Source organism: Amia ocellicauda, chromosome 17 (genome assembly GCF_036373705.1).
Source record: "Amia ocellicauda isolate fAmiCal2 chromosome 17, fAmiCal2.hap1, whole genome shotgun sequence".
In the NCBI taxonomy this organism is placed as follows: Eukaryota; Metazoa; Chordata; class Actinopteri; order Amiiformes; family Amiidae; genus Amia; species Amia ocellicauda.
The window spans coordinates 16,162,177-16,188,759 of record NC_089866.1 but is presented as its reverse complement, the minus strand read 5'-3'; the positions used below and the strand labels follow the sequence as shown (position 1 = coordinate 16,188,759).

Below are 26,583 nucleotides of genomic sequence, written 5' to 3'. Positions count from 1 at the left end.
TCTCGCAAGGTTTAATATTACCCATAAACCATAAACCAGCCTCGTAACTATCACCCTGTGTGGTCATTACCCTGCATCTAGATATAGTTCCTGAAGAACACAGATTTAGATTTTAGAAGTTTTATAATCATATTCTGTCCTGTGGGCCTCTGGGGGGGTGGAATGTATTGTGGAAAGTGTAATGAGATGTTACCGGTGGTTTCAGGGAAATACGACCCATGACATAACAGATGTACATAGGTTAAAAGTGTAAATGAGTCAAGTGTTTGGCTGAGCGACCTTCATAGCACGAGCCGTGAATCTAAATTAATCACAGAAGACGGTATTGTTTTCAAAACATTTATAAAAGTCATGTTCAAACAAATTCATTTTATGTAAACAGCAAGAGGAACTATCTACACAAATATCTAGTTATCTACATTTGTTTGCAGATATCCAGGATATATCGCTCCTTGATTTCTTTAAAACTGATTCACTGTTCTGCCTCCGTAGAAAATGCTGACCAATAAATACACAAACTTCATTCATGTTACCAATGTTTTGGCACTAATTATATATACTTTATACTGTCAGAATATGGTCTAGTATCATATGTATCATAGTATCATAGGGTAAGTTGCACCCACAGAGACATGTTTGAATACGTATTATATATAATATATTAATACGTATTGTATATTATATATATATATATATATATATATATATATATATATATATATAATACGAGTCTGTGTCTGTGCTCTCAAATGTCTAGTCTTGGAAAAAGAGTTTGCCAAATGTTGTGGTCAATGAGCAGTGAGTACATCCTGTAGGCAATGGAACTGAATAATAGTATATCACCAGGTGTGATCCTTGGCATAGAAACGAAGATGTGAAAAAATATTTAACCTCAGGTGTCATGACATAGGCTTCAGATCAGACACAGCTCCTTTTCCTCACATTATTGTGCATGTAATATATGCTTTAACCCCTATTAAAAGAAGTTAAATCTATTGTTAAGACATTTAAAAACATAACCGATGGGATTGAATCCCTTACTTTCTTTCAATTCAAATGGCATGCTTTAAAGAGAAGATAAATAAAGATTTGTAAGGGTTTACAGTAAAATATTTAATTATTTTTTTACAGTTACAGCACAGAAATCTTTGTATCTATTGTTTTTATTTTTTTATTTTAAGTAATCTTTTGCAGGTCAGTGCCATGTGACGAGTGCTCCTCTGTATTACTCATGACGTTCCAAAGTGTCAAAACAATCTTGTCGGTTTTGCTCTCCGAAACAAATAGCGAAGACAACCAAGTTATCTTCAAAGAGCTGAGCTCACAGATCTCTCGTCAATCTAAAAGCTTGATGGGTTCAAAAGTATAACATATGGCTTGTTTTTAAAGCAAAAAAAAGTGCATCCAACACAAAATGAAATTCCAGTCTGTGGTTATCTATCATCCTTTTTCTCATCAGAGAGTCTTCTTGTGTTCTCTGTAAGCTCGTTCACAGCTCACACCACACCCATGGGTGCAGAAGTCTTGCTCAAGAGTGCTCTTGGTATCACAGTTCAAAGGAGCTGCTGGGCAGTCTTCAGGGGGAGCTTGTGTGATCCACCTGCATCCTCCTGTACTGGCCGTGAAGGACGCCCCGCTTCTTGTTAAACCACCCTTCCTTAATAAATATCGGAGGCTTCCAAGCAGATCCATTCACAGGAGTGTTATTCCCAGAAGTTATAACACTTTAATTTAGCAATGCACGCGAAAATAGTGTTTTGATTTCCTTGTCTCACGTTGCCGTGCACTTCAACCATTTCTGTGTACATATATAGTTTTATATATATATACATTACTTAAAACAAAGCTGTTATCTAGGGCCGTAGTCGTAATTTGCAGGGGCTCCGGCAGCAGAGTACATGTTGGCAGCAGCGGGGTTCATATGGTGGTGGTAGCCGTGCCCCCGGATACTGGGCAGTGGGTAGGGAGACGGCCTGGTCTTGGCTCCCAGGTAGTGTTCGTAGGTGCTGGGGTACTTGTAGGGGTGGTGGTGGAGGGTGTCGGGGGCTTGGGGGTGCCCATCAAGCCGCAGTTCGTGGGGGGGGCTGGGGCGTCCCGTGGTCAGGGGGACAGGGTGCAGCCCGCCTGGGACAGGGAGTGCCGGGCTCAGGACGCGTGACATCAGCTGGTGGGCGGGGTCGCCGTGGATGGGGGTGCTGCTGGGGTCGCGGTCATACTCTCGCCGGCTGTCTACTTCTGGATCAAACGGCACCACAGAATGAAAGGCAATGACAAACATTAGGTTAGAGGGGTTTCTAACAGGATCACAGAGCAAGACTGCATACAGCAGCATTTATATGTATATACATACAAAGTCACACCACAACCACTAAGTTTCACTTGGGTATAAAAATGAAAAGTCTGAATATTTTACCTATAATATTTTACCTATATATACTATTTATTTTTATCAATAAGTGTTTATTCTTTGTTCTAATTCTAATAACTGATTTAAATAATGTATACTTTATTTTGAGGTTAAAATGGAAATGTACAATCTTGAGGTATGCATAAAGGTATTTCTGCTACTGCTTTATATATGATTGGCACCACTTCTGAGGACTATGAAGTGAAACAGCCTCATCACTGACTTCTGAGTCTCACTTTAACATGGATTACTTTTAAAATTACAACCACAGAATATTAGTCTTAAAAACAAAATGCTGTGTTTTAGTCATAAAATAAATAGTATCTTACTCCATCTTTATTTATTTATTTATTTTAATGTTTAAAATTGACGGAATAAATTCTTTCTGGGTCCATACTAATTGTCTTTTTGTAGAAATTATAGCTGTTGCTATGTTCTGGTCTTACTATACAAATATCAATAACTCAATTCGTTTTTCAAAATACAATACCAGTATAAACGTGACTGTTTTACTCAATGCTCGCTTTACAAACAGTGCGTAGACAATCAAATATATAGAATTCGACATTCGACACTGGTTTTGCAGTGAAACGCAAAGCAGTACCATATATATCATTGTATGCAAATTCTAATGAAATGTGCCTAATATAATGATGTGAAGGTATAAGGTGCACAGTTGTACCTTTCTCGGTGCCGTTCTGCTGTGGGGGGGATGACATGGGGTTCCTGGTCCTGGCGAAGGCACTCATGATTGGCAGGGATCCTGGCCGGTGATTTCTCGGCCTAACATGGGCAAATGGAGCACAATAACAGTATTTGAAAAAAGTGCGCTTTCAAAAGAAGTTATAAATATGTATCACCCTCATAAATATCATTTAAATGGGCTGCTATCTAAATGGGCTTTAAATACAACGCAATATAATAACTGTCTAGACTTTTCAACACATTTTGTTTAAATAAATGCATTTTAATGTACTTATTTTAATACATTTTTATTACACAAGGTTAACATTATGTGTATACATTGATATTGTGTTTAATTTGACTTTTCTTGTTTTTCATGGAGATCATTTATAACATTTTCGCAATGCTTTCATTAATTAATTTTAAAAGCATCACTCACCAGTCTTCCGGATCGCAGTCCCTGAAGCCTTTGGCGAAGGGATTACTGGCGATTTTTAACTGCGTGATCTGAAAAGAACAAAACAAGACTTTCATTCAAATACCCTTCACTTATGCTCGGGTATATAAAGCTGGGGATCTCTTATAAAAAATATATTCAATAAATGTTGTTAATGCATAATTAGTGTCTGTGATTTAGTTTAGTTCACTAGCCTATATACAAATATTATTTAATTTGAAAGTTTATTTGACAACGTCTTGTTTTATTTGTTTTTTGTTTCAAATAATTAGTGTGTGAACACAGTGAAGTTGAGGATCAAAGATCATGTGAAATGCACCATCGAACAATGTTGGTAGGTTAATACAGGTCTTAATTTCTGGAAATGCGTTATTCCAGACAAGAAAATAAAAAAAAACATCATAAATGAAATACATAAAAGGCATATTTTGTCATGGATAGTAATTGATAAGGCTTCGGTCTTTTCTGTACAGATAAAGTGATGTGGTTGTTGAATTTCCGGAATGAGTTGGAAAACAAACTTGAAGCCCCTCAGTGACAGTTTGAGACCGAGGGGTCAAACTGATAGAAGACAGGGGTAGGAAAAGACAAGAGACTGGGGAAGAAATAAGACAGCTGTGCCGGACCATCAATTACATGCCAACGAGAGGGAAGAAAAAACACTTTTATTAAAGGTACAGGTCCCACTGAACCGGTGTTTTCAAATTCATTAACATAGAATACATGTATTATAGTATTTAATGTGTAAGCGACCCTAAACACGTTTTTCCTTAGGTGTGTGCATTACTTCAATGTGAAGACTTTATTCATTTGAACAACCCTTCTAAAATATTGAAGTTGTCGATATATTTATCTTCTGCAAATACGACAATATGCTAGATACAGCTGTGCAGTGATGCACATGTTTTGTAATATATGAAGCATTGGATTTTTTAATGATAGAATAAGGACATATTATTATTCATAATATTATTTTACAATGCCTATAATCGTCTATACGTTATTTAATGAGTATTGTATACAAATATATAAAATCTAAACGAAAATGTTAAATGTTATTAATTGTATTGTTATACTGCCAACGCGTAGTTTGTAAGAAATAAAATGCATACAGACAGATATATGCACTGAGCGCTATACGGATGGTCCTAATAAACAGACAAAAACATACAAAATTAAATAGTGATATTTTTTCCTACAGTACGGGATACATGAGAGCACCTTGATTATAACTGTAGGTGACCGTAGTTTTGAATTCAGTTTATATCTCTGTTTTAATACGGTGGTGGTATTCATGGCATTATATATTATTGCTGTTATTGTTACGCATTTATCCAGCGCAGCTTGCAAAATAGCTAATATAGCCTGATGTAAATAGATGGACCATTAGTTAGTGGTTAAAAAATGTTTTTGACGCTCAGGTCATGTCGGTCATTAAGAGTCTATTTTCTAAAAAGGCCCAAAACAAAAGAAGGTTCCATTTTCAAAGAATCGCTCTCCGTTATTCCATTTTATTTTTCCTCTGTTCAAATCAAAACCAGAAAAAGGCTTTTGTTCCTCAGAAGTAAAGGAAATGTGAATAGCTGTGTGCACAGATACAGTAACCAGAATATAAAACAGATATTTCCTCTACTTTAATTGTTTCCGTTGAGTGACAGTACAGTTTTGCCCCGGGTGATTTGAAGATTTTATTTTTAAACATGTTGATTATTTTGATCAAGAATGGGACAAACAACATTGTCTGAAGGTTTTTGGTTTAGTTTTTTTCTTTAATGTCCACTTTACTCCATTGAAGTGCTAGATAGGGAGGGGGGGACTTGAAAGAGACTTGAAAGATACGAATTCAGTCTGAAGTGCTGTGAGCGTTTGAAGGAACCACACATTGACTGCTGTAACGTTCAGATGTATTCATTACATTCGTTTATTTAATTGTATGTAAATCTAGACATAATTAGTATTTGCATCATGTCTGGTGGATTTTTTCTAACTGCGCATCTACCAAGACCAAGGGTAGAGTTGGTGGCACTAGTTATTTAATTATTTCCATAATAGCCTGTTATTATTATTATCATTTTTAGATCAATGTTGATATACATAAGCTGATTACAAAAGCTTCTTCCATACCCTGTGGTTCTGATAGGCAGTGACCGCCGTAAAGCGCGTCTCCTCGAAGACAAAGGTCTTGTAGTTTTCTTCAGCGTATTTCTCACTGTCCTTCCTGGGATCCACATAGACCACATGAAACCGGGGCTGATATCTGTGCATGGAGTTCAGGATGATCTGTGAAAGAGGGAGAGAAGGGGTTAGGTGTGTGCCCCAAAAATAAAGTGCTAAAAACCACGGTGTTTGAACAGGATCAGCACAAATTGGTACTGGAAATCATGTGTAAATAAAATGCACTATTACTTTTAAGATAAATACCTGTATCTTTTTGTTCTGTTAAGGCATAGTGGTATTTTTTATTTTTTATTTTATCAGGACAATCTAAAAATAAATGAATTAACCTCATTTAGTTAAAGGATAGAACTTCGCCACACACTTATTGAGTGTTTCAGTATATTTATATATGTACAGCTCTGGAAAAAAATAAGAGACCACTGCAATTTTTTCTTAAATCAGCATCTCTACATGTATGGCAGCCATTCCATTCCATTCCATTTGTATTTGGAATTTGGGAGAAATGTAGTCAGTAGTTTATAGAATTAAACAAAAATGTTCATTTTACCCAACACATACCTATAAATATTAAAACCAGAGAAACGGATCATTTTGCAGTGGCTTCATTTTTTCCAGAGCTGTATATATATAATTAGACACAATTATATCAATTTTCTATTTTAATTTTCCTGTTGGATTATAATTAAAAATGTATACCCCTCTCCCCATGTCACCTTTGCTCAAAGATGAGATATACATATTTACTATTTGAATCACAGACTATAACACAATAAAGACGCATATTATATAGTCTTAAATAATAACTATTGATTCTTAATTTGATTGATCAATTTCAATGATGAATGCCTCCGTGGTTTTAAATGCTCCAGAGCCTTCCATAAATCACCATATAAAATAATCCAACAAAAGTATCATATGATTTTTGAAACCAATGATTTAAAACTCACTTTGAATTTGGGCTATTAAAGACCAGGTATGATCAACCCCTGCAGAGCATCCCTCGTGTTTCTGCAGCAGCGTTATCTGATCAGGCTGATTGTGGGTTATATATACACCCTAACATTTTCTCCATACTTTTTATTATTAATAATATGCAGTTGGCCAGTGTAAAATCAAGATGTATTTACATGTCCGTTGTCATCCAGTAGATTATTTGTCAGTTTGAGTTTGTCAAAGGAGACGATTTGCTTCATCCACTGGGCGCCCTTGGCTGGAGAGTCCGGGTGGTAGTGAACCCTCCCGGGAGTGGCGGGGTCCGCCTTGCCGGCCACCAGCCACGATGAGCTGTGGAAGGCATACCTTCAAATACAAACAGAAAAAGACCATTTTTACTTTTACTTTTAAATTTGTATTTTTACAGAAATGCAAGCACTACAGCAAATAGTACTATTAGTATTAATATGCACATAATAATAATAATAATAATAATAATAATAATAATAATAATAATAATAATAATAAATACATCGCACGGAAGTCCATTCCTGTTTCTGATCGTTTCTATTTAGGTATTTGTTGTATGTATGTACTCAGTTTAGCTTACCGGTATCGTTTATCATCTACTGGTAAGAAATCCATTAAAAGCATATAGTCGGCCATAGGGTCCATCCCAAAAATTTTGACTTGAAATGTAGGAAACATCCTCCTGAAAAAGAAAACGCAAGGAAAGTTTAGTTTCTACACAGGCTTTTATACAGCCTACAAGTATATAGTAAATATCCGAATTACTTTATTATTATGATTATTATTATTATACACATATTATTCCTAATTTAATGTCACGAATTCTCTTGTAAGAATTTAAGCAGCAATACAATAGATGTCTGTATTTCTTCTATTTCAGTTTGAGTGCCCGAAAGCGAATTGCACATGTAGAAGTTAATTGCATTTAAGATATCATTATGCAGTTTTACTCAACATAGAGCAAATACCCAAGAGCAACGAATACACAACAAAGTGGCTTTGTAATAGTGAAATAGACTGCGGGTACAAATAGTTAAAACCTCACACATTCAGCATTACTATATTCGGTTTTAACGGATGTCCAATACTATCACTGGACTGATTTGTTTTACAAATTAATTAACATAAGGGATGCTAATCCGAACCATACTGTGTGAAACCATAAATACGTAAACATAATTTCTAAACCTTAAAAAAAGTGAATACTTGTAATAGTATTTTTTATTATTATTATTACACCATACGAATAACTAAAGCTTTAAATCCGAGGAACAATCGTAATGAAGACTAAAGTAAGAAAATAAAAAATAACTGCATTACATTTCAAATTATATGATAAATACATAATATTGTATTCCATTTTAATTGGGTGGAAACTTCATCATAAAGTCTCGTTAACATATATGAAGATGTATTGTCAAAAAGAGACTATAAATATTCACGAAGTCGCTTACTTTTCATAAACTATAGTCTATGTATTTATTTTCCAAATACGTCAATACCTTTTGTCTGATATCAAAATCTTTAAATTGTCTGTTTTTAAAACCTTTTTGAGAAATCGCGCTATTTCGCCATCTGTCAACCAGTAAAATTGATTAACAGTAGCTAATTAGCTTATAACATTTATATCTTAAAACAATCCATATGTATATTGATACAGTTTTTGATGGAGATAAATTAACTCAAAACCTTTTAAGTGATTTTTTGAAGTCCTGTGTTTCTGTTTTTCTTCTTTATATACGTTATTGTATTATTATTATTATTATTATTATTATTATTATTATTATTATTATTATTATTATTATTATCACAAACTACTCAATGTGGGGTTTTGTGCCTGCATGTTTTTGCCCCTTTTTTTTGCACTTGTAGAAAGTGCAGTTGTGTGCGAGAGTGAAAGTGATCCTGCTCAATTAACATGACTCTCCATTCAGCTCGGAAGTTTTGGGTATGTGAGGCTAAAGTAGCAGTTAAATTGCTTTTAGTTTGGAGTCTCTGTTCTTGTGTCTCTGAAATGACAAATGATCCAGTGAGTGTCAGTGTATAGCAGGATCAGCCATAGGTAAACAGCGCACCGCAACACGGCCTGACTTTGTTTTAAAGAGTTTGACAGCTGTCACTCTGAAATTATGTTTCCCAACATCCCGTCATATTAGAAATAGAATAAGATGAGATTTATCGGTGATCAATCATTTCTGAACATAGACCGATACAGAGGTAAAGAACAATAACCTAAATGTAGTTATGAACTCTATCGAGCTTTAGTTGAAACTCTAGGCATGTTACAAATGTTATTTATTTGTATTGTTTTCAACAATTACATAAGAAATTGCACGAACCACGTAAATCAAAATACATGTTATAAAAGACATAAGGTTTAGACTTGAAAACATAAAATTCAGCAGAAAGCGTCTGAAAACAAATGAGAAATAAAATAAATAAAAAAAACATGCAACGGTTCTTGTATCATATCTTAAATATGGAGAAGCCTTGTCTATAAGGGAAAGTGAACATGTACTATTTTCATAATACAGCGCGCAGCTTCCAGGGAGTGCAGGGAGTTCTCCAAGTACAACAAACAGAAGCCCATCAGGCCTGCACACAGCGATGCCCTTCAAACGCGTCTCAGTGTGAGTGAGTGCACTCGAATTGACTTCATTAAACTCTGCTGGTGCTTCTCCACACATAAGCAGTGCTTGTTTGGTTTGCATCTTCCGGCTGTTTGCTCTGTCATGTGCGAGTCTTAGGTTAGTTAAGACAATGTCCTCCGATACTGTTTTTTTCTTTCCATTTGCTTTGTTCCTTTCTCATTACTGGCATGCCAGTTTCAATTAGGTAGACTTAAACATAACAATCATTTTTCCAAAAACATTTTTAAAAGCCCAAACTGTTCTTTTTTTATATGTAGTGTTTCCCAAAATTGAATCGATTGTCTCATGTTGAAGGGAAATCGCTCGTACATATTTTATTGCTTGGAACTGAAGGGTCTAGAACTCCATCATGAAAAGTGTATTTATAAATAGTTTGTAATTGAGAATGACAAGAATGCCTATTTTCCAAATACATATTTTATAAATAATTATAGAATTTACTACTAGAATTTATTTCAATTATATATGAGGAATGTCTTAAATATAAGAGAACTGTGATCTATTTAAAACTCGTGTGATTTAATTAAAATATCTAGACGTGGAGTCTGAAGTAAATTGAAGATATAAAGCATCATATGCATTACTTGCTTTTTTTGTTTTTGTTTGTTTACAATCAGAGGGTTCACCAAAGTATTTTATAAATGTGTATTGTCTGGGCACAATCAGAAAAGCCATCTTAAATGTCTGGAAGGCCACCAGCTGTCTGTCCGCATCACAAGTTTACATGTGCATGTTGTAGGATTGCAGTCACTTTTTTTACATGCATCATATTGATAACCAAAGTAAACTAGGTACACATCATAGTTTTGAAATCTAGATTTTTCTGTGCGTTTATATCTGTAATATTTATCTGGAAGGCAAATGTGTACGTGACATTTAAAACTGAATAAATTCACTCATACTGGACTCCATACTAAAGAAACTGGTCAAGGGAAGAAGGCACCATCATTTGTATCCTCTACCTTGTGATTAGATTAACAATGAGCCAACTACCTCTCCCGATGCAAGACTTTATTTGAAAGAATATTATCATTTCTTTCATGTTTATTTTTACATCTTAACCGTACTTGTTAGGTTGAAGAATGTGTAAACAAGTGAGACCCTACTCTGTCGGAGAAGTCGGAGGAATTAGCAATAGGAACTGTAGGTCACAGCCCGAACAAGCCATGCTGCAATGTATCTGTTTTTACAATCTGTCGGTTCGTGCTGCATCCTCTGCATTGACAAAAAGTCATGATTAAGAAAGCTTACGAACAAAGAAGACATATTTTAATTTAACATTTTTAAAACTGTTCATCTGAAATGGGCCCCGTAGACTTTAATAGCTTTGAGGTTTGAGGTTTTAATCAATGGGAGAGTCATAAATATGTACACTGAACTGTACATATTATACTTTGGAGCTATTCAGCTTAGTTTGGAAGCGGATGAGATGCGATGATAAATCATTTGTATTTGTGTGTGTGTGTATATATAGTGCAATCGCTTACAAAAATATTACAAACAAAGAGATGGAAGACAACGATTATATGCATGTGTGTATGTGTGTTGGTGTATGATTATATGATTATACGATTTTCTTAATGTACTTATTTTGATCCTAAAAAATACAATGACTCATTATATATATTTTTTTTGATAAATTAATGGTTTTGAAAAATATTATTGCTATTAGTATTATTATTGTGGGCCTATACAAACGGCAACGTGATTCGTGTTAAAACTGATAATTTTCTGATTTATTTTTACATTTTGTATCGACTATGAAGCCCATTATCTTACTGAAGTGCAACTGGATCTTAAATAAATACCTTATTTTATTAATGGACAATAATGATTGCATTTCACGTATTGTGTATGACATGTCGATGTGAATAGTGTGCTCGAATTGGATAGTAGTGTTCAACAGCTGTGCTATCATGCAAATGTCTAATGTAAACCTCAAGGGTCCATTCCTGCAAAAACCGTCGTCTTTGTTTTCCCGAAAAACAAAATTATTCTACTTTGGATTAATCCCAGGGTGAGACACTTACTGATAGCATTTGGATTGCATTAGGGATCTAGTTACCCTAGCCAATATGGTTGGATGAAAGATACATATTTCTCTGTACATAATATTTCTAATCCAGAGAAATGTATGTATTGCAAAGTACAGATTAATCTAACGACAGGCTCCGCATGTGTATCTGTAAATGTTAAACTACCAGCCACGTTTTATAAGCCTGAGGAAATCAGAACAAACTCAGCTGGAAATATTGCTGTGCTTGTAATCATATGGGATTCTCGTGATTTTTAAATCTTTAAATCATTTGTAGAATATAAACAGTGCAAAGGTATCTCTATGTGTAACAGAACCATCGTTTTGTAGCCCACATCTCTTGTCTCTTTCTTTGTATTATAATTAATAGTAAATCACAATTAACCTTTCAAACATAACTATAGACATTTTCTATAGGTGCAAGTTTGTCAATTAAATAATATTTATTGGCAAATTATTGTGTGTCAAACCAAAATAATTTGATTTCAATTTGACATATCAAATGTAACACCACGAACGCATTACTTTAAATTGCATATTGATCACAATTATCTAAGCTTAATGTTTTGGATATTTCGATTGTTTATGAATTAATTCATGTATTCTATAATTTGATTTTATGTATTTCAACTCTTCTTTTGTCGCCATTCTCGGTGTGAGGAAATCGCTCTTAGAAAGCGTCTTGAATGTGTTTATTTCCAGTAGGCCTTGATATTATTTGAATTACAATAAGGAATAGCTCCCCCAAGGAAAGTCTCTCCGTGAGCGTCCTAAAAAGCTGCCAACACGTCGTGTTATACGGCCATAATATCTGTGCAAAAGAATCACAGAATACATTCAGAAACCGACTCACCTGCCAGCCTTGGTTACGATCATCTCAGTCCCAAGTTGGTTAAATTCATCCCACAGTGCCTTCATCTCCAATTGCACGTTAATGTTGGCCACTTTGGGGTTCTTCTTTACGGGGGGCTTGCTGTTGGGAGTGGAGTTTGAGGACGACGAGGAGCAGCTGGAGGTCCCGGTGTCGCTCTGCTGGGCCTGGCCCGGGTTGGAGCCCGGGTAGCTGTAGCTGTGCTGGGCGGCGGAGCAGGGCTCGTAATGGGGCTCATGCTGACTGTACGGGTCCCCAGGGGACGGCGAGAGGTGGTAACTCCCGGGCGCATTCAGGCTGCTCAGGCTGCTGGTGGTGAAGGCTGCAACATCGCAAAAATGGGACAGCTGAGTCAGCCACGGACTGGAAATGGCTGAAATCATTCCCAAAACCGGGCTTACTGTTCCTTCTTTTTCGATACGCTCTTATTAGTAAAAGAAAAAAAAGAAGAGGGGGGGAAAAAGTTTATTTTTTGTTTTAAATCACAAATAAGCCCCCAAAATAATTATGCACGACACAAACCGATCAAAAATATTCCCTTTTGTAAGCCTAACAGTTCTTTCCATTCATCTCCGTGGTTGTATGTCCTCTGTAGGTTTTAAGTTTTTAAATACCACATACAGCCTGTACGGGGTTGTTTCTTTGTCAACGAAACTTTGAAATTACATCCAAAGAAGAAAATACAAAAGTAGGTCAAATGCTCAGTTCCTTAAAATCGCCTTTTTATCTGTATCTGTCTATAAATGTAATGATACAAAATATAGAGCAAAACGAGTCTGCTTTCTCGACTTCCATATACAAATGCGCTGCCTTGCTTGTCTGAGATTGTCTGTCCAAGTTATTCCAAGCGGTCTGTGCGCTGCGCTACTGCTCTATGCGCCACTGCAATCCAGACTTCTCTCTTATCTTTGCATAGGGCCTCCCCTTCGCGATAAAACCGGTTCTTATTTCTATTTAGATAAGGAACTGCAGGTAATATGCCTTTCCTCGCCTTGGGACGAAGCTGACTGACAGACAGAGAAGTGCGCCCCTTTTAATGGGTATCCCGGCACCCATTTACTTTCAGTTAAAGGGCATCGCCCACAAAGACCTTCTTGGACAATAGGGATGGTCAGTGCCCCTGCACAAGATCAACAAACACCTATCGTACATGAAGAAATACACTCTATTGTACGAGGGTGCTCGGACTCGCCGTGTATATTAACTCAGTGCCTGTTTAAACGGAGCAGTCTGCACGCCGCGTCTGGTCTGTTTTTATCCACTTATTTCACATTATCTATACATTTTGCTATCTATACAATACGCCCCCCCGTGCCCCTCATACCCCCGCCCCCCTGCTACTTTTCCTCCTCATTTTATAGTCGGGATTGCAGCTCTTATGGGAATCAATACAATACTAGCCTCTGCATTCTGGAAATATTCGGAGAATCCCAGTAAACTCTCCTACAGTATATATTGGAGAGGATACGATTTGCCGTTGACGACGTGTTAATGCCAGATATTGAATAGCTGGCCCCAATACAGAAATGCATAGTTCCCTACATTTGTAAAGGACTGTATTTCCCCTATTTGTTATGGAGCTTACATCATTTTATTCACACCTATTGCACCCCCACTAATTTACCTGTAGCTGCGAAAAACAACAATTAACTTTAAGACGGTGTGTGTAGCCTTTGCTGCATTTTAAAATAACATGTAAAGTGTGCATAGACTGAAATGAGATTGACTGATGCCTCACAGCTGCATGCAACTCACGCAATGTGGCAACTTGCAACTTTAGCAGTTATTCTGGAATATACATTGGCAGAATGCAGGAGTTTATCCATACCTTCCATTTCCCTGGTCACAGTACTGTAATGCATTTTAAGTGCTCTATAGCTGCTGCTGTGGTAGTTCGTGCCCAGGCCAGTACCGTGCTCCTCAAACGCTGCGTTTCCTGCTTGCTCTGCCGCTGAAATCAGAGAGGCAATACTGAAAGCATTTGCCTTTGGAGAGAGAGAACTACTGTCGTCCATAGGCGTTCAATTAAGAAGAGAACAGCAGTCTCCCCCTGCCTTCCCACGGCGTTATTCCAAAATATCCGAGCAGGGAAACGTGCAAAAAAAGTGATCAGCAGATAGTTTGGAAGCGCTACAGACTTCGCTGGAGAGGGTGGCCTTTGGCGATGCAGTACACTCCACTGTTTTGAAAACAACAAATTATTCCCACAGACGAGATTAAAAGAATCTGTCAGCACTTTAAATTGCTCCTCTGTCCTACTTCACCGATTTTCTGAAACATAACGCTGGCTTTAAAAGCTTCTTCCTGTATTTTAATAATGCTTATCCACAAAAAAGTTGTTCCTTTAAATGCGAACTCTTCCCCCCCCCTCCCCATTCAAAGCCTGGGTGATGTCATAAGAGTTTGCTAGTCTGCCTTAAGGAGAGAAGCTACTGCAGAGAGCATGTCAAAAGTGAGAGCTCCACGCCTCCCGTACAGAGCTAGAAAAAAAGGGTGCATGCTTTCCACGGGATGTTTTATTGAATAGGACCTTGTCAATCACAGGGCCAAATCTGAATTCACTGCGCAAAAACGTTGAACGTCACTGCGGATGTCCGGCTTCACCAGTGCAGTGATAACCGTAAATTACATGTGTTTTTATTGTAAATTGGTAAGGAAAAAAATCTAAAATTATTCGATATGAAGCGTTATAATGTTATTGGATTCTTTTGAAATCCGACATATCAAAAAACAGGATATCAGAGAGAAAAGTACAGAGAGAGAAACAAGCCACGGAGCGTGTTGAAATTGTACAGTTTGTGCAAAAGGACGAGTATATATTTTCGAGTAGAAAACGTATTAAAAGGAAAACAAATAGCGCTCACCGTTTAATTATATGATACAGAAATCCACTGCTTAACTTAAAGTCTGGTATAGATGGGATATTTAGTCTCTGTTTATATTGAAATGTTTTTTTGGGAAGAAAAACCTGAACAAGTAAACTAAATTGAATACATAATCATCACAAATACAAAAAGCTATAGTTGTCCTAAATATAACTACTTTTGTGGTAGCGTGCCCACGGGCAAATACAATGAATTAGTCTAAAAGCAATAAACTGTGTCATAGAAAACGCGCACATGCGGGACTGAATAGTGCTGACAACCGGCTACTATGCATGGACTTGGATCTGTACTTGTGGAGTTAATGTTTAATTATACTAATCATAATTTTAAAAATCATTATTTTATTGTTTATGTTTTTTTTTTTTTTTTTTGTCCAATTGGTGTTTTGCACTTATGACTGAGAAATGTTTCAAATAAATAATTGAACGATAAGATTGCGCATTGGATTTCACCTTGTATAGCCTGTTACATGACTTTAATCATATACAGACTTGTTATTTTTTCAGCTTTTAAACGATGCCACAATATTTTTGGTATCATTTGTGTGTGTGTGTGTGTGTGTGGGGGGGGGGGGGGGGGGTTGTTTAAATAAACAGCAATGGGTAAATGGTGCTGTATGATCGGTAAACGAAGGTCAGATTGTATGTTGCAGCATAAATAAATAGTGTAACACAAGAAGTTCTGCATTTTGCTACAACACTTGACCTTTATCTCGATACACGGGATCACCGTTTTAAGAACACTAACTGCTTATCAGCTTATCAAGGTTCATAATTAATTAATAGTAACAAAAGTTATGTTTTGATGAGTTGCTGCGATAGCAACTGGATATAATCTAATTTACACTGAAGCAATGGGATAGCACAGCACCAGTTGGATATGTGCTAATGGGATAACCTAGTTAGTGACAGCACTGTTTTCTTTTCGGCTTATCATTATTTATTTTAAGCCCCTTTCCTTGCATGGACGAGGAGGGGTAAACCTACCGTGTTTCTGTTTTGTTTGTAGAGGTATCATGCAGATCTTTTTAAAAATAAAAAGAGAATTAAGTGTGTATTATCAACACGGCCAATACCAAGAAAGACTGGGAAACATGTCTTGTCGAGAGAAGACGCGTTATTAAATTAGAAGAGCAAACTAACTGACGCAAACTATTTACATTAAGAACGGCAAAGCGATGGAGAGTTTTATGTCGTTTGGGGTGTATTTTCTGTAGTTTATACAATTAGTTTGTATATATTCTAAAGATTTCTGCATCCCCATCGCAGCTTTTACTTAAAAAGTCTTTTTAAATTTTTTAAATGATCATCTTCACCATCATCATCACCCAACATCCATCCTGTAATACACATTCCACCGAGTCTGTCCAGACTTGCATTTTAAGGCGCATACAGGCTATTTTCAGATATGTGTTATTAAATCATTAGTAATTAAATATAATTGCTTTAAATCACCAATGCCTATTTATTTAGAAAATATAATTTCGGTAATGTAAAATAAAATCTGTTTTCCATTATTGCAGCTGCAGCTGCATCTCTATTTTTATTTTTGTATTTATTCAAATTGTGTGATGTTGTCGCTGATACCAACCCACTTAATCATGGCCACGTCGGAAGCTTCCTTTGTAAATACTAAGGTGATAACAGACAAAAATCAGGAGCTGATAAAAAAGGAAAAGTCTGTTTGGGATGCGCTCTGAGGGCGCACGTACCTGGCGAGCGGAGCGCAAAGCCAGGCTGCTTCCCCGACACTGGGATTCAATAGCAGGGCATTGTCAGTTTAAACGGGCCGGACACTGCATTTTTAAACATGTCCTGAATTTATTATACATAATACACAGGAATCGCCACAAGTGTGTCATGTATTTTGGGATTTAATATCCTTTGAGATCTTCACATTCTTTGCGATTCTTAAAACTATTTTGCGTCATATGTATAGTCTTATCAAATATAAATAATACAATAAGGATATTTTTTCAACTATCTCTCTACATGTCTTTATAGGTATCTATCTAATTATGTGTGTGTGTGTGTGTGTTTGTATTTGAAGGATGACGCGTTTATAGATTTAACAGGCTCTGTGTATAGTTAAAGAAAACCGTCGATGTCTTAAGTGTGACACGCAAATGAAGGTGTATTCCTCATCCTGCACTCCAGCTGTTCCTATTTCAACACATTATTCCTTAAGGTAGACAAACAGATACATGCTTACACACACTCGCTGAAGCATTTCATTTGACAAGTCCACGCACGGCATACAGCTCGGAGTAGTTCTCTCGTTTTCCCAAATGTACACAGAGACGTCTTACCAGGTTTGAAAGTGCCCATATGTCTAAGATACAGGCTTTTCTAGTTGGTCTAGGCTTGTAAAAACACTGTCATGTATATTTGTATTTGTTTATTTAGTGCATATAAGCATTCAGCCCATACCTGGAGTGTCGGGATTGCAGTGGAGGTCTATGGTGTGTATGTTCATTTATGTGCCTGTTCATTTATCTGTATACAGTCATACATTTCTCAGCTATTATAAACATGAATACTTGGAAGACAAGGTGACACGACTACTTTCAATGATTGGACATTCAACCATGCTTTCCATAATAATAGCAACAACAATGAAAATAACAGTTATGTTTATTATCATTGTTATTATGAATCATTAGTATTGCTGTTAGTAGTATAAGTGTTGCATTCATGTGTTTGGGTGTGATCGCATTTCAGATGAAACGCATAGGACCAACGTATCTGTTGTATTGCTTATGACATTATGACAGCTAGAGCAAAGTCATGCTTCCTTGCTTTCGGAAACAGAACTGCAGTTTAAATATGTAATATGTTCTCTGTTACAAAACAAACAAACAATATTAGCCTACCATTACGCGCCAAACTAAAACCATCACAAAGAGTAGCATACAATAAAGACTTTGAACACATAAGGGTGCTAGTGATGTTCGTGTTCATGTATTTATGTATGTATGTATGTATGTTATAAAGCCTTGAGCGACATTCATGTATGGAACTTGGGAATGCCGCTCCAGAATCCCAGTCCTGAGCGCCCCGGCTCCGTGCGCCAGGTGTACCCGCTGCCGCCTGCTACCGTATTACCTCGAAACTGGGAGCCGCTTTATTTCCCTGCTGCCTGCCTCCAATTAATCGCGTTCTCTTCGGAAGCTCGGCGCTCTTAAAATAAAGATGTTTACAGTAATCATCTTTCCTTCGTCTAGTCCGTCTCAGCGATTCTAAGGTGAGTTAATTCATGACCTGGAAACAAAATAGTTAATTTAAAAAACAAACGCAGAAGCTCATATATACAGTTATTTTAACCTATCATTAAATTCGTAAAAAGCTTTGTTGCCTAATAATAATAATAATAATAATAATAATAATAATATGAAGAAGAAGAACAACAACAACAGCAACAAGAAGAACAACATGAACAAGAACAAAAAGAAGCGTCTGTTCGTTATTCATATGTAACTGCAAAGTGACGGGAGATATTTTATTTTTTATATATGTGTGTGTGTGTGTGTGTGTGTGTGTGTGTGTGTGTGTGTGTGTGTGTACTTGCTATAGCTACATCCACCAATCTTAGCCAGTTATTCGTTAATGTTTATCGTTGTACAATTACATTTAATTAAAATGATATCAAATAATACACTATTTTGAACATAATTGTTCTCATTAAGCTCTAAAAAAATAGTTACAAAAAAAAAGTAATATTTCTGGACATCAATGCTGAACATTTTTTTCAGAGTTCCTGAATAATTGGCTGTGGTTCTTAAACAGGCTAGATAATTGGCAAATATTGGCTGCTGGACATTCAATTATAAATATCGGTTTCATACAGGATAATAATTGCGAAATAATCATGCTATCAGTTTACAATTTGGAATACGTTAAACAGCTAAACATCACGATCATTTATAATATATTTTTTCCTGGCAACCACTGAAAGATGCTCAATTTGAAATGGATACAGAAACACCGCCCGGTGCATATTTACTCAGTGATTTACTGCCTTCAGGCTGGAAAGATTAATATCCCGCCTTCGAGGGAGAAAGTATTTAAAGGTTTAAATTGTGTTGAAAATTGAAGCTTTTATCAGAAAGGGAGTTTAAAATATTATAAAATGATAGTTAAATTGGTTTATTGTAGCCTGTAACAAAGCAGCAATAAAACGTTTCCTAAAATAGTTGTTTTAAGATATTTTAACTGAAAATGCTTCGAGTCCTGTTGTGTGATGTATTCTCAGAAACAGTATGAAGCATAGCCCTGAACATTTTTACACTCTTAAAAAAAAAAACATTTTAATTTTGCAAAGCATTACACGTTTTAATAAACACAGCTTTAATAATAACGTATTCTCTATATTGTACAAATGTGAAGTAGATGCTTGATAAATGTTATTCATTTGGTGATGCAATTAAAAAATAACTTTTCTTTTCAACGTTTTTATTTCAGTACTTTATTAATTTATTTCTAACCGCCGTCTTTTGTGTGCCGCACATCATATCAGAAAATATAATGCTGATTTTCAAATTCCATATCATTCAGAAATTAAACTAATATCAACATAATATTTTATTTCGCTTCATATTAAATATTTAAATAAATTACATCGATTTAAAAATAAAATGTATTGTTAACGACTGAAAAAAAACTTTGTTTTACAATCTGCCATTTTGCTAATTTCCATCCCAAATATATAAGTGTAGCCTGTTTTCTATAGCCTACTTTGAATACTAGATTATTAATCACACTCATAAAATAGCCTTTAATGGCAGACTTATTTTAATATGATTGAACTTGCGCTCTGAGGCATTTGTGTAACAATCCTAAAGGTAACAACAATAGATACTACGCTGATAAACAAGGTTGTTGGCGCCATTTGTGAAGCTGTCGCCTCATTGTACAATTATAGATTGATTATGGATATTTATTTTTGGTCTTGAACTCTGATATTAAGAAAGAATTAGCAGATTATATGTGTAATACTACTGGACACCCCGAACGCAATAAGTTATTTTCATATTATTGTAGGCATCACACCAGAGTAGTGGTGTCAAAGAGCTTAGTTGTGTTAGTCCTTTGGCCTGAGGGACACTTCTAGGTTGAGCAGGTGTGGGACATATCCTACATAAAGTGTCCTCTCTGTCAGGCACTGCTTTATGACCTCCTGTGGCAGCTAGGCAATGCGGATCCTGGGGTGTTCACTTTGCCACACTCTTGCGTGATTTATGACCAACCCAGTTTCCTACTGGACTATGAAACTGAGGCTAGATAAGATACACCTACAACACCACAAGCCATTGATGTCAAGTTCGGCATGGAAGAGGACAAACACAGCGAGGAGAATTGGTGGCAGCTGAATGGCTCTAATTGGCACATGGCGTTCCCTCGTTATTGATGTGCCTTAGATTGGAGATAGCATTTATAAGTTTCGCTCCTCAATAGTTACCTTGTGTGGATGAAAACGGGTCTTCTGTGTAAAACAGTTTCACAGACAGGCCATCGCTTAGTGTTTTGATCAATTACTTTTCCTCCTCCCCCCGGATTTGACTTGCAATTGCAATCGACAAAAACGAATTATGTGTAAAACCTCTGTAATGTATTCCAACATGTACCAGTGCTGTTGTGGTAAAATAATAAATCGGTACACTACAGCGGGCAACAATTAAGCTTTAGGACACTTTTGTCCCATATCACATGAGAAGATTGGACCAAAATAAACCGTGTATTCAAGCGGTCGGCAAATTGCATTGTCACTGGGAAATTATTGCTAACAAATATAAAACCTGCACTGTCTACCTGGGGTTTAGTGCGTTGCTCAGCTATCATTGCTTCACACTTTTAGAACTAATGTGTTAAATGTAACACATTCTGCGCTTGTTCAAGGACAACACAAATTTGTCTTAAAATAAAAATATCTATTTGTAACACAATACTGGGTATTTTTAACACATACATGTGTTTTTCCCCACACAGAATTGCGTTAAAAATACATATTGTGTTGTATTTTGGTAAATTTTAACACAGTTGTGTTGTCCTTGAACAAACTCAAAATGTGTTAAATTTAACATATAAGTTCTAAGAGTGCACTACATCCGCGGTTGGTTTTCTTTAATAAACATTTTCATTTCAATAAAATATTTTAATTTAATGAAATATGATTAGTGCTCATGAAATGTCCTCCCACATAAATATCGACTATTAAATTACGTTTATTTTCTCTGAAATATGGTATAAAAAGACATTTACCAGTACTTTAAAGTCAAATGCAGTGTGCTTTTTTACCCCTATGGTTGAGATAGATTAATAGATTTGCAAATAAAGGTTTCAGGGTTGCAATTCAATTTCTTGGTATAACTTTATTTGTCGTGGTCTAACTGAATAGGCCTGCCTATTCACTCACTGAACTTGCTGTCATACCAGTTATGATTCAGAGACCTTTATTGGAAAAAAGAAAAAAAAAGGAACAAAAAATATTTGGTTGGTTGTATACTCTTGTATTCGTGAACAAGATAAAGAGTTCTAGTACCATCTTCTGGAAGTACTTTTTTAATGGAAAAACATCTGCCAAGCGACGACTGCATTAAAATGAAACATTGCTTTTATTTTCTGGCATCTACACAACAAAGCTTTTCATAGTGTAAATAACAGCACGAGCACCAGGCACTTTCTGTTTGTATCCACGTTTTTTAAGTGAGGAGTGAAGTACAGCATAAACAAATCCTTAGCCTAAGGATATTGGTTTATTAATTCTTAATGGTAATGTTTTATTAAACATTAACGCTTCATACCCTTCAGTTTGAAACGAGATTAAAGCAAACTCAAGCAAACCAGAATGAATCAAAAAAGTTAAACAAATTGGACTGAAAGACCTCATGCCTTAATATACCAAAACAAAGACACATTCAGTCCCAATGAAATCATTTTGATTTTTCACTTTTCACATGGGATACGTTTTTGTCTAATGATCAAATATGTATCGATGTTTTAAATGCTTCAATTAATGCATTAAAGTATTGCCTTGTTTAAAAATTGAATATAGCCTGTATGGGGTCTGTTTTTTGTTTCAATAGGAAAATAGGAACGTTTATATTAAGGCCAAACTAAATGAGAAGTAACGGGTAATGGGGCAGGTACATCCATTCTGTTTACCTTTCAGTGAGTTAAGACATGATTTCTGAAAAGCAATGTGTGTGGACCTATACATCTTTATTCTCCCTGACCTGCACCTTGCAGCGTCTCCTGCGCTTCAAATAACAAAAACAGAAAACAAAACCAAAAAGCAAACAGGAATCTGCCGTTTGGGAACCTTTGTGCTTCTTCACTCCATCTTTCGCCAAGTCTACCTAAAATAGTTGGTGGTCTTTAAGGAAGTGGTTCCTTTTCCTCCCTTAGAAATAGTTCTCGAAAGGATTTCTTTCAGAGCGATGTCCCCAGCTGAGTTAAAGCTTATCCATCTTGCCTTGAAAGATCACCGGATTTCTTTCCGTGGCAGCTTTAAAACCGTGTGTGGAACATCTCCAAAACTGAGAGAGCTTGTCGTTACTAGAGCCGGTGTTTTTACACTGTTAGTAAGCTGATGCCCCACTGTTTTATTTTGTTTTTATTTCAATGGAAGATCCGTGAATGTATTTACAAATCACGTGTTTGTCCTCTAAGCCCGTGTTTAATAATTACAATTGAATTACTAATCACTAAAACAGTGGTTGTTATGATGATGGTGATTATTATTATTATTATTATTATTATTATTATTATTATTATTATTATTATTATGTAACAATATTAAAATGTGATTGCGATTTAAAGAACACTTTATACTTATCCTCATTGTTTCCAGCACTTTGCGCTTTTACGCACAAATGTTGTCCTGTTGGAATTACACCAAAATTAGACCGATAAGTAATCGTAATTATTATAAAATATTATTAATTATATAGGCATTTATGTATGTATATATATATTATTATCACCATGGGCTTTTTCTCTCTCTCTCTCTCTCTCGGTGAACACAAGCCGATTCATTGGTATAGAAGCGAACCTTGTCTTCCAAGCCAGACAGAGACGGAGCCAAGAGAAATGAGAATCAACTGAAAAGTGATCCTACGGGGACTGGGGGGAGAGGGAGGAGGCGATACAGTAACGCTGGGCTTTGCTCACATTGACAGGACAAATACAAACACACAGCCCCAAACGTTTGCGTTTAAATAAGCAGATATAAACACTAACACATCTTTATATACACACACACACACACACACACACACTCCCTGTCTCTATCTCTCTCGGACAGTGATGCACACATGTGGAGATACAGGCGCGCACACACGCCCACTCTCCCCCCACCCCACCCCCCAGCACAAGTACAAACACTCTCCTTGCTAAATATATATGTTGGAAGTGGGAACAAGTATCCTTTTATAGCCATAGAATATCATATGGAATAAATAGTCTTGTGCCATGTGTTTTAATTTTGCTCCGATTGGAGCCCTGTCATTTGGCGTTATCCTTGATTTGTCCATTAAAATCTGTAGGCCTATAGAAATACCACATTTATATTTCACACAGTGCTTACAGGTTACAGGATATTGTTATTCAATTACAAAACTAACAGCACGACCATCAACAAAACATGATCGTAGTAGAGGTTTGTGAATACAGTTTAATTTTATATTCTATACATATTGCCTACTTTTGTTAGCTCTATATTTGAGTTGCTATCTATCTGTCTATCTCCCTGTCTATCTATCTATCTATCCAAGTTCAGTACATACGCCATTTATACAATGAGCTTATGTTCAGTACACATTGCTAGGTAATAATAAATGGTATTAATGGTAATAATAAAAGTATCTAGATAATAAAGACAGATGGCTGGACGTGGATCCCAGAGCCCAGATTTTAAATCACTTGGTTCCGCCGAACATGTGCCTGTTCTCAACTGGGAGGAATGGGATCTGGCCACTCCTTAGCAGTCAGTCATAGTTTTGTAATTATTAGTTATTAAGGTATTATCTAGAAAAGCACAGTTTGTGGATGAAAGGGTTGTACACGGACAACAAATTCAGAGTTGTACAATGAAAACATTTTTTTAAATATAATCTTTTAAAGTTATCGTATCATAATTGTGTCGCTCTGCGTAAAAGGGTGCACAAATACATAAATACATACATACATACATACATACATAAGAAGTGGAAGTAATTCCTATCAAATCATCAGAAAAAAAATATCAAATAAAGCATTGTGTTTGTATACCAGTGTGGTTAAGTCTGCAAAAATGATAACAATTTCCTTCCTGTTGTTATTTATTTATTCTTTATTTTGTAACCGGCATATTTAGTGAATGAACTGCTGACACCACAATCACGCGAGTTTACATTTACCCACGTCGTCATCCTCACCATTTTTCCATCTATCTTTCTATTTTGATGAATCTTAAGGAAAAATAGGTCAAATGTTAATTAAGATCTGATATCAATTAGCAGATAATAAATCAAATCCTGTCAAAGGAACCTGTAACAATAATTGAAACTTTCATATAGCGTGACTGAAACTGTATGGAGGGACCCAGGCGGCGTGCTCCCGATATTAAATTCAATACTATATAAATATTTACCCAAATGCTTGAATAAGATGGAGAGGAAGTTCCCAGTTGACCGCTGACAGCTGAAGCACTGAAAGCTGCCCAAGGTGTCCCTCTCGCCCGCAGTCCTTCTGCAGGAATAAACAAGTAATAAAAAAGCATTTATATAATAAACAGAAATGTGATCAAGTCCGATGTCAATAATCAGATAAGTCTCGAAATGAATATGGTATTTTTGCTTTTCTTTAATGGTGTCATTTATTTCCCACAAACGTCTGAAAGTATTTTTTTTCTTTCTTGTCTTTGAACATATTAAATGTAAATTGGGTGTAACCACTATAAAAACACCAGTTTGCCTTTGGCCAACTAACAGTACTTTAGTTTTCCATTTTTACAATAATTATAATAATAATAATAATTATTATTATTATCAAAATATATGCTATTGTAAAACATCGTTATTTTGAAAACGAATATATTGCTGGAGTCAGACATCTAGAGATTTCGACATGTTGTTATGACTAATATTTGCTTATTTGTGTAATATTGTATCATTTACACATTACACATTAGTCATTAAGCTGGAAAGTTTGGTCGGTGGGACTCAGTCAGAACATGTGATTGTGAATCAGTACATTACAAAAAAGATAAAACAGAAAAAAAAGCTTTATCGGTTTTGTCCAAAAACGCAAAGTTGCTGACCCAACCCATCCAGCCCTGATTGCTGTCCGGTGACGGGAAGTTTGCGTCCCATTTCAGCCATAACTTTGCTTCTGTATCCATCCACCCATCTGACAGTAAACTGTGCAGATCTCATGTTTAGCATATCAGATCTGAAAATATTCAGATCCAATATGACTTTGGGTAAAACACACAACACAGTGTGCGATTCGGGGAGAAGATAGAATGATTAATTTCCCACTTTTAGAAATATCCACACTATTACATAAACACAGCGTATTAATCACAAGCTAGACTCCACAGAACAATACAAATGTAAATTAATCTACGCTATTCATTTATGGATGGAAATGAATGACATCTTGTTAAGGAAATTTGGATTTATGTATCTATATTCAACGGGAATTTACCAGGTTTATGATATTTATAGCTTGGATATTATATAATATTATATCAGTACGTTATATACATTATTTTAAAAATGACTAAAGTTAAAACATGTTATTATATGAATACATTTGTATTTAATTGAATATTACGTTGCTTATAAGTCTTCAAAATTATTGTTCTAGTAAATTATATTATTCATAATAGAAGTGCGCATTACTTCTGTAGTTTATGATGATGATGATGATTATTACTATAGTTTAGGCTACTATGTGTATTAGTTTATGCTTGTTTTTATTAACGGACAGGCTGGTTATATCGATTGATTCTTAACGCTTCCAAGCCACGTGTTTCGTATTTTAAATGTATTATCATAACTTTTGTCCTTTTATATGTTAGTGAATTATTTATATTTGCAATTTATTGTGGTAATATCCCATCAACCTTTCAGTTGTATTTCTTGAGTTTATTCGCGTTAGTCAGTTACACATCATTTTGATAACTTTTCAAAATGTACATCTTAAAATCGTCTATTTCTTGAAGAATAGGCTCCGTGTCAGTTGTAATCCTTGTCAGAAAATGCACTTTCTAATTATGTTCAGTTTTGTTAGAGACTGCATATTAGCACCCAATTAAAATAAATTTAATTAAAGACCCAATTGCTAAACAAATCAGCACAAAACATTTTAATTGTTTATTCACGAGAAGTTCAGACATCCGTGCTTCCACTAAACTGTTTAAGGTTTTTAAACGATTTAAAGCTGGTAATGTGTAAATATTTCTCAGTTTT

General features: G+C 35.7%; 1 protein-coding gene across 4 annotated transcripts; it reads right to left on the bottom strand.

Annotated features, from left to right (window-relative positions):
* Window positions 1-325: 325 nt before the first annotated feature.
* Window positions 326-14,720, bottom strand: tbx1 (T-box transcription factor 1). 4 transcript variants are annotated; one of them, XM_066689463.1, is made up of 8 exons: window positions 14,075-14,720; window positions 12,229-12,670; window positions 7,270-7,371; window positions 6,854-7,025; window positions 5,673-5,828; window positions 3,531-3,598; window positions 3,090-3,190; window positions 326-2,235 (listed from the first exon to the last, which is right to left on the bottom strand). In XM_066689463.1, exons 1-8 carry the CDS (start codon window positions 14,259-14,261, stop codon window positions 1,850-1,852), a joined length of 1,614 nt encoding a protein of 537 aa, XP_066545560.1. In that variant the 5' UTR covers window positions 14,262-14,720; the 3' UTR covers window positions 326-1,849. The 4 variants fall into 4 exon arrangements, with proteins under 4 accessions (XP_066545560.1, XP_066545562.1, XP_066545561.1 ...); XM_066689465.1 differs by having other exon boundaries at window positions 12,229-12,568; XM_066689464.1 differs by having other exon boundaries at window positions 326-2,232; window positions 14,075-14,719.
* Window positions 14,721-26,583: the final 11,863 nt, after the last annotated feature.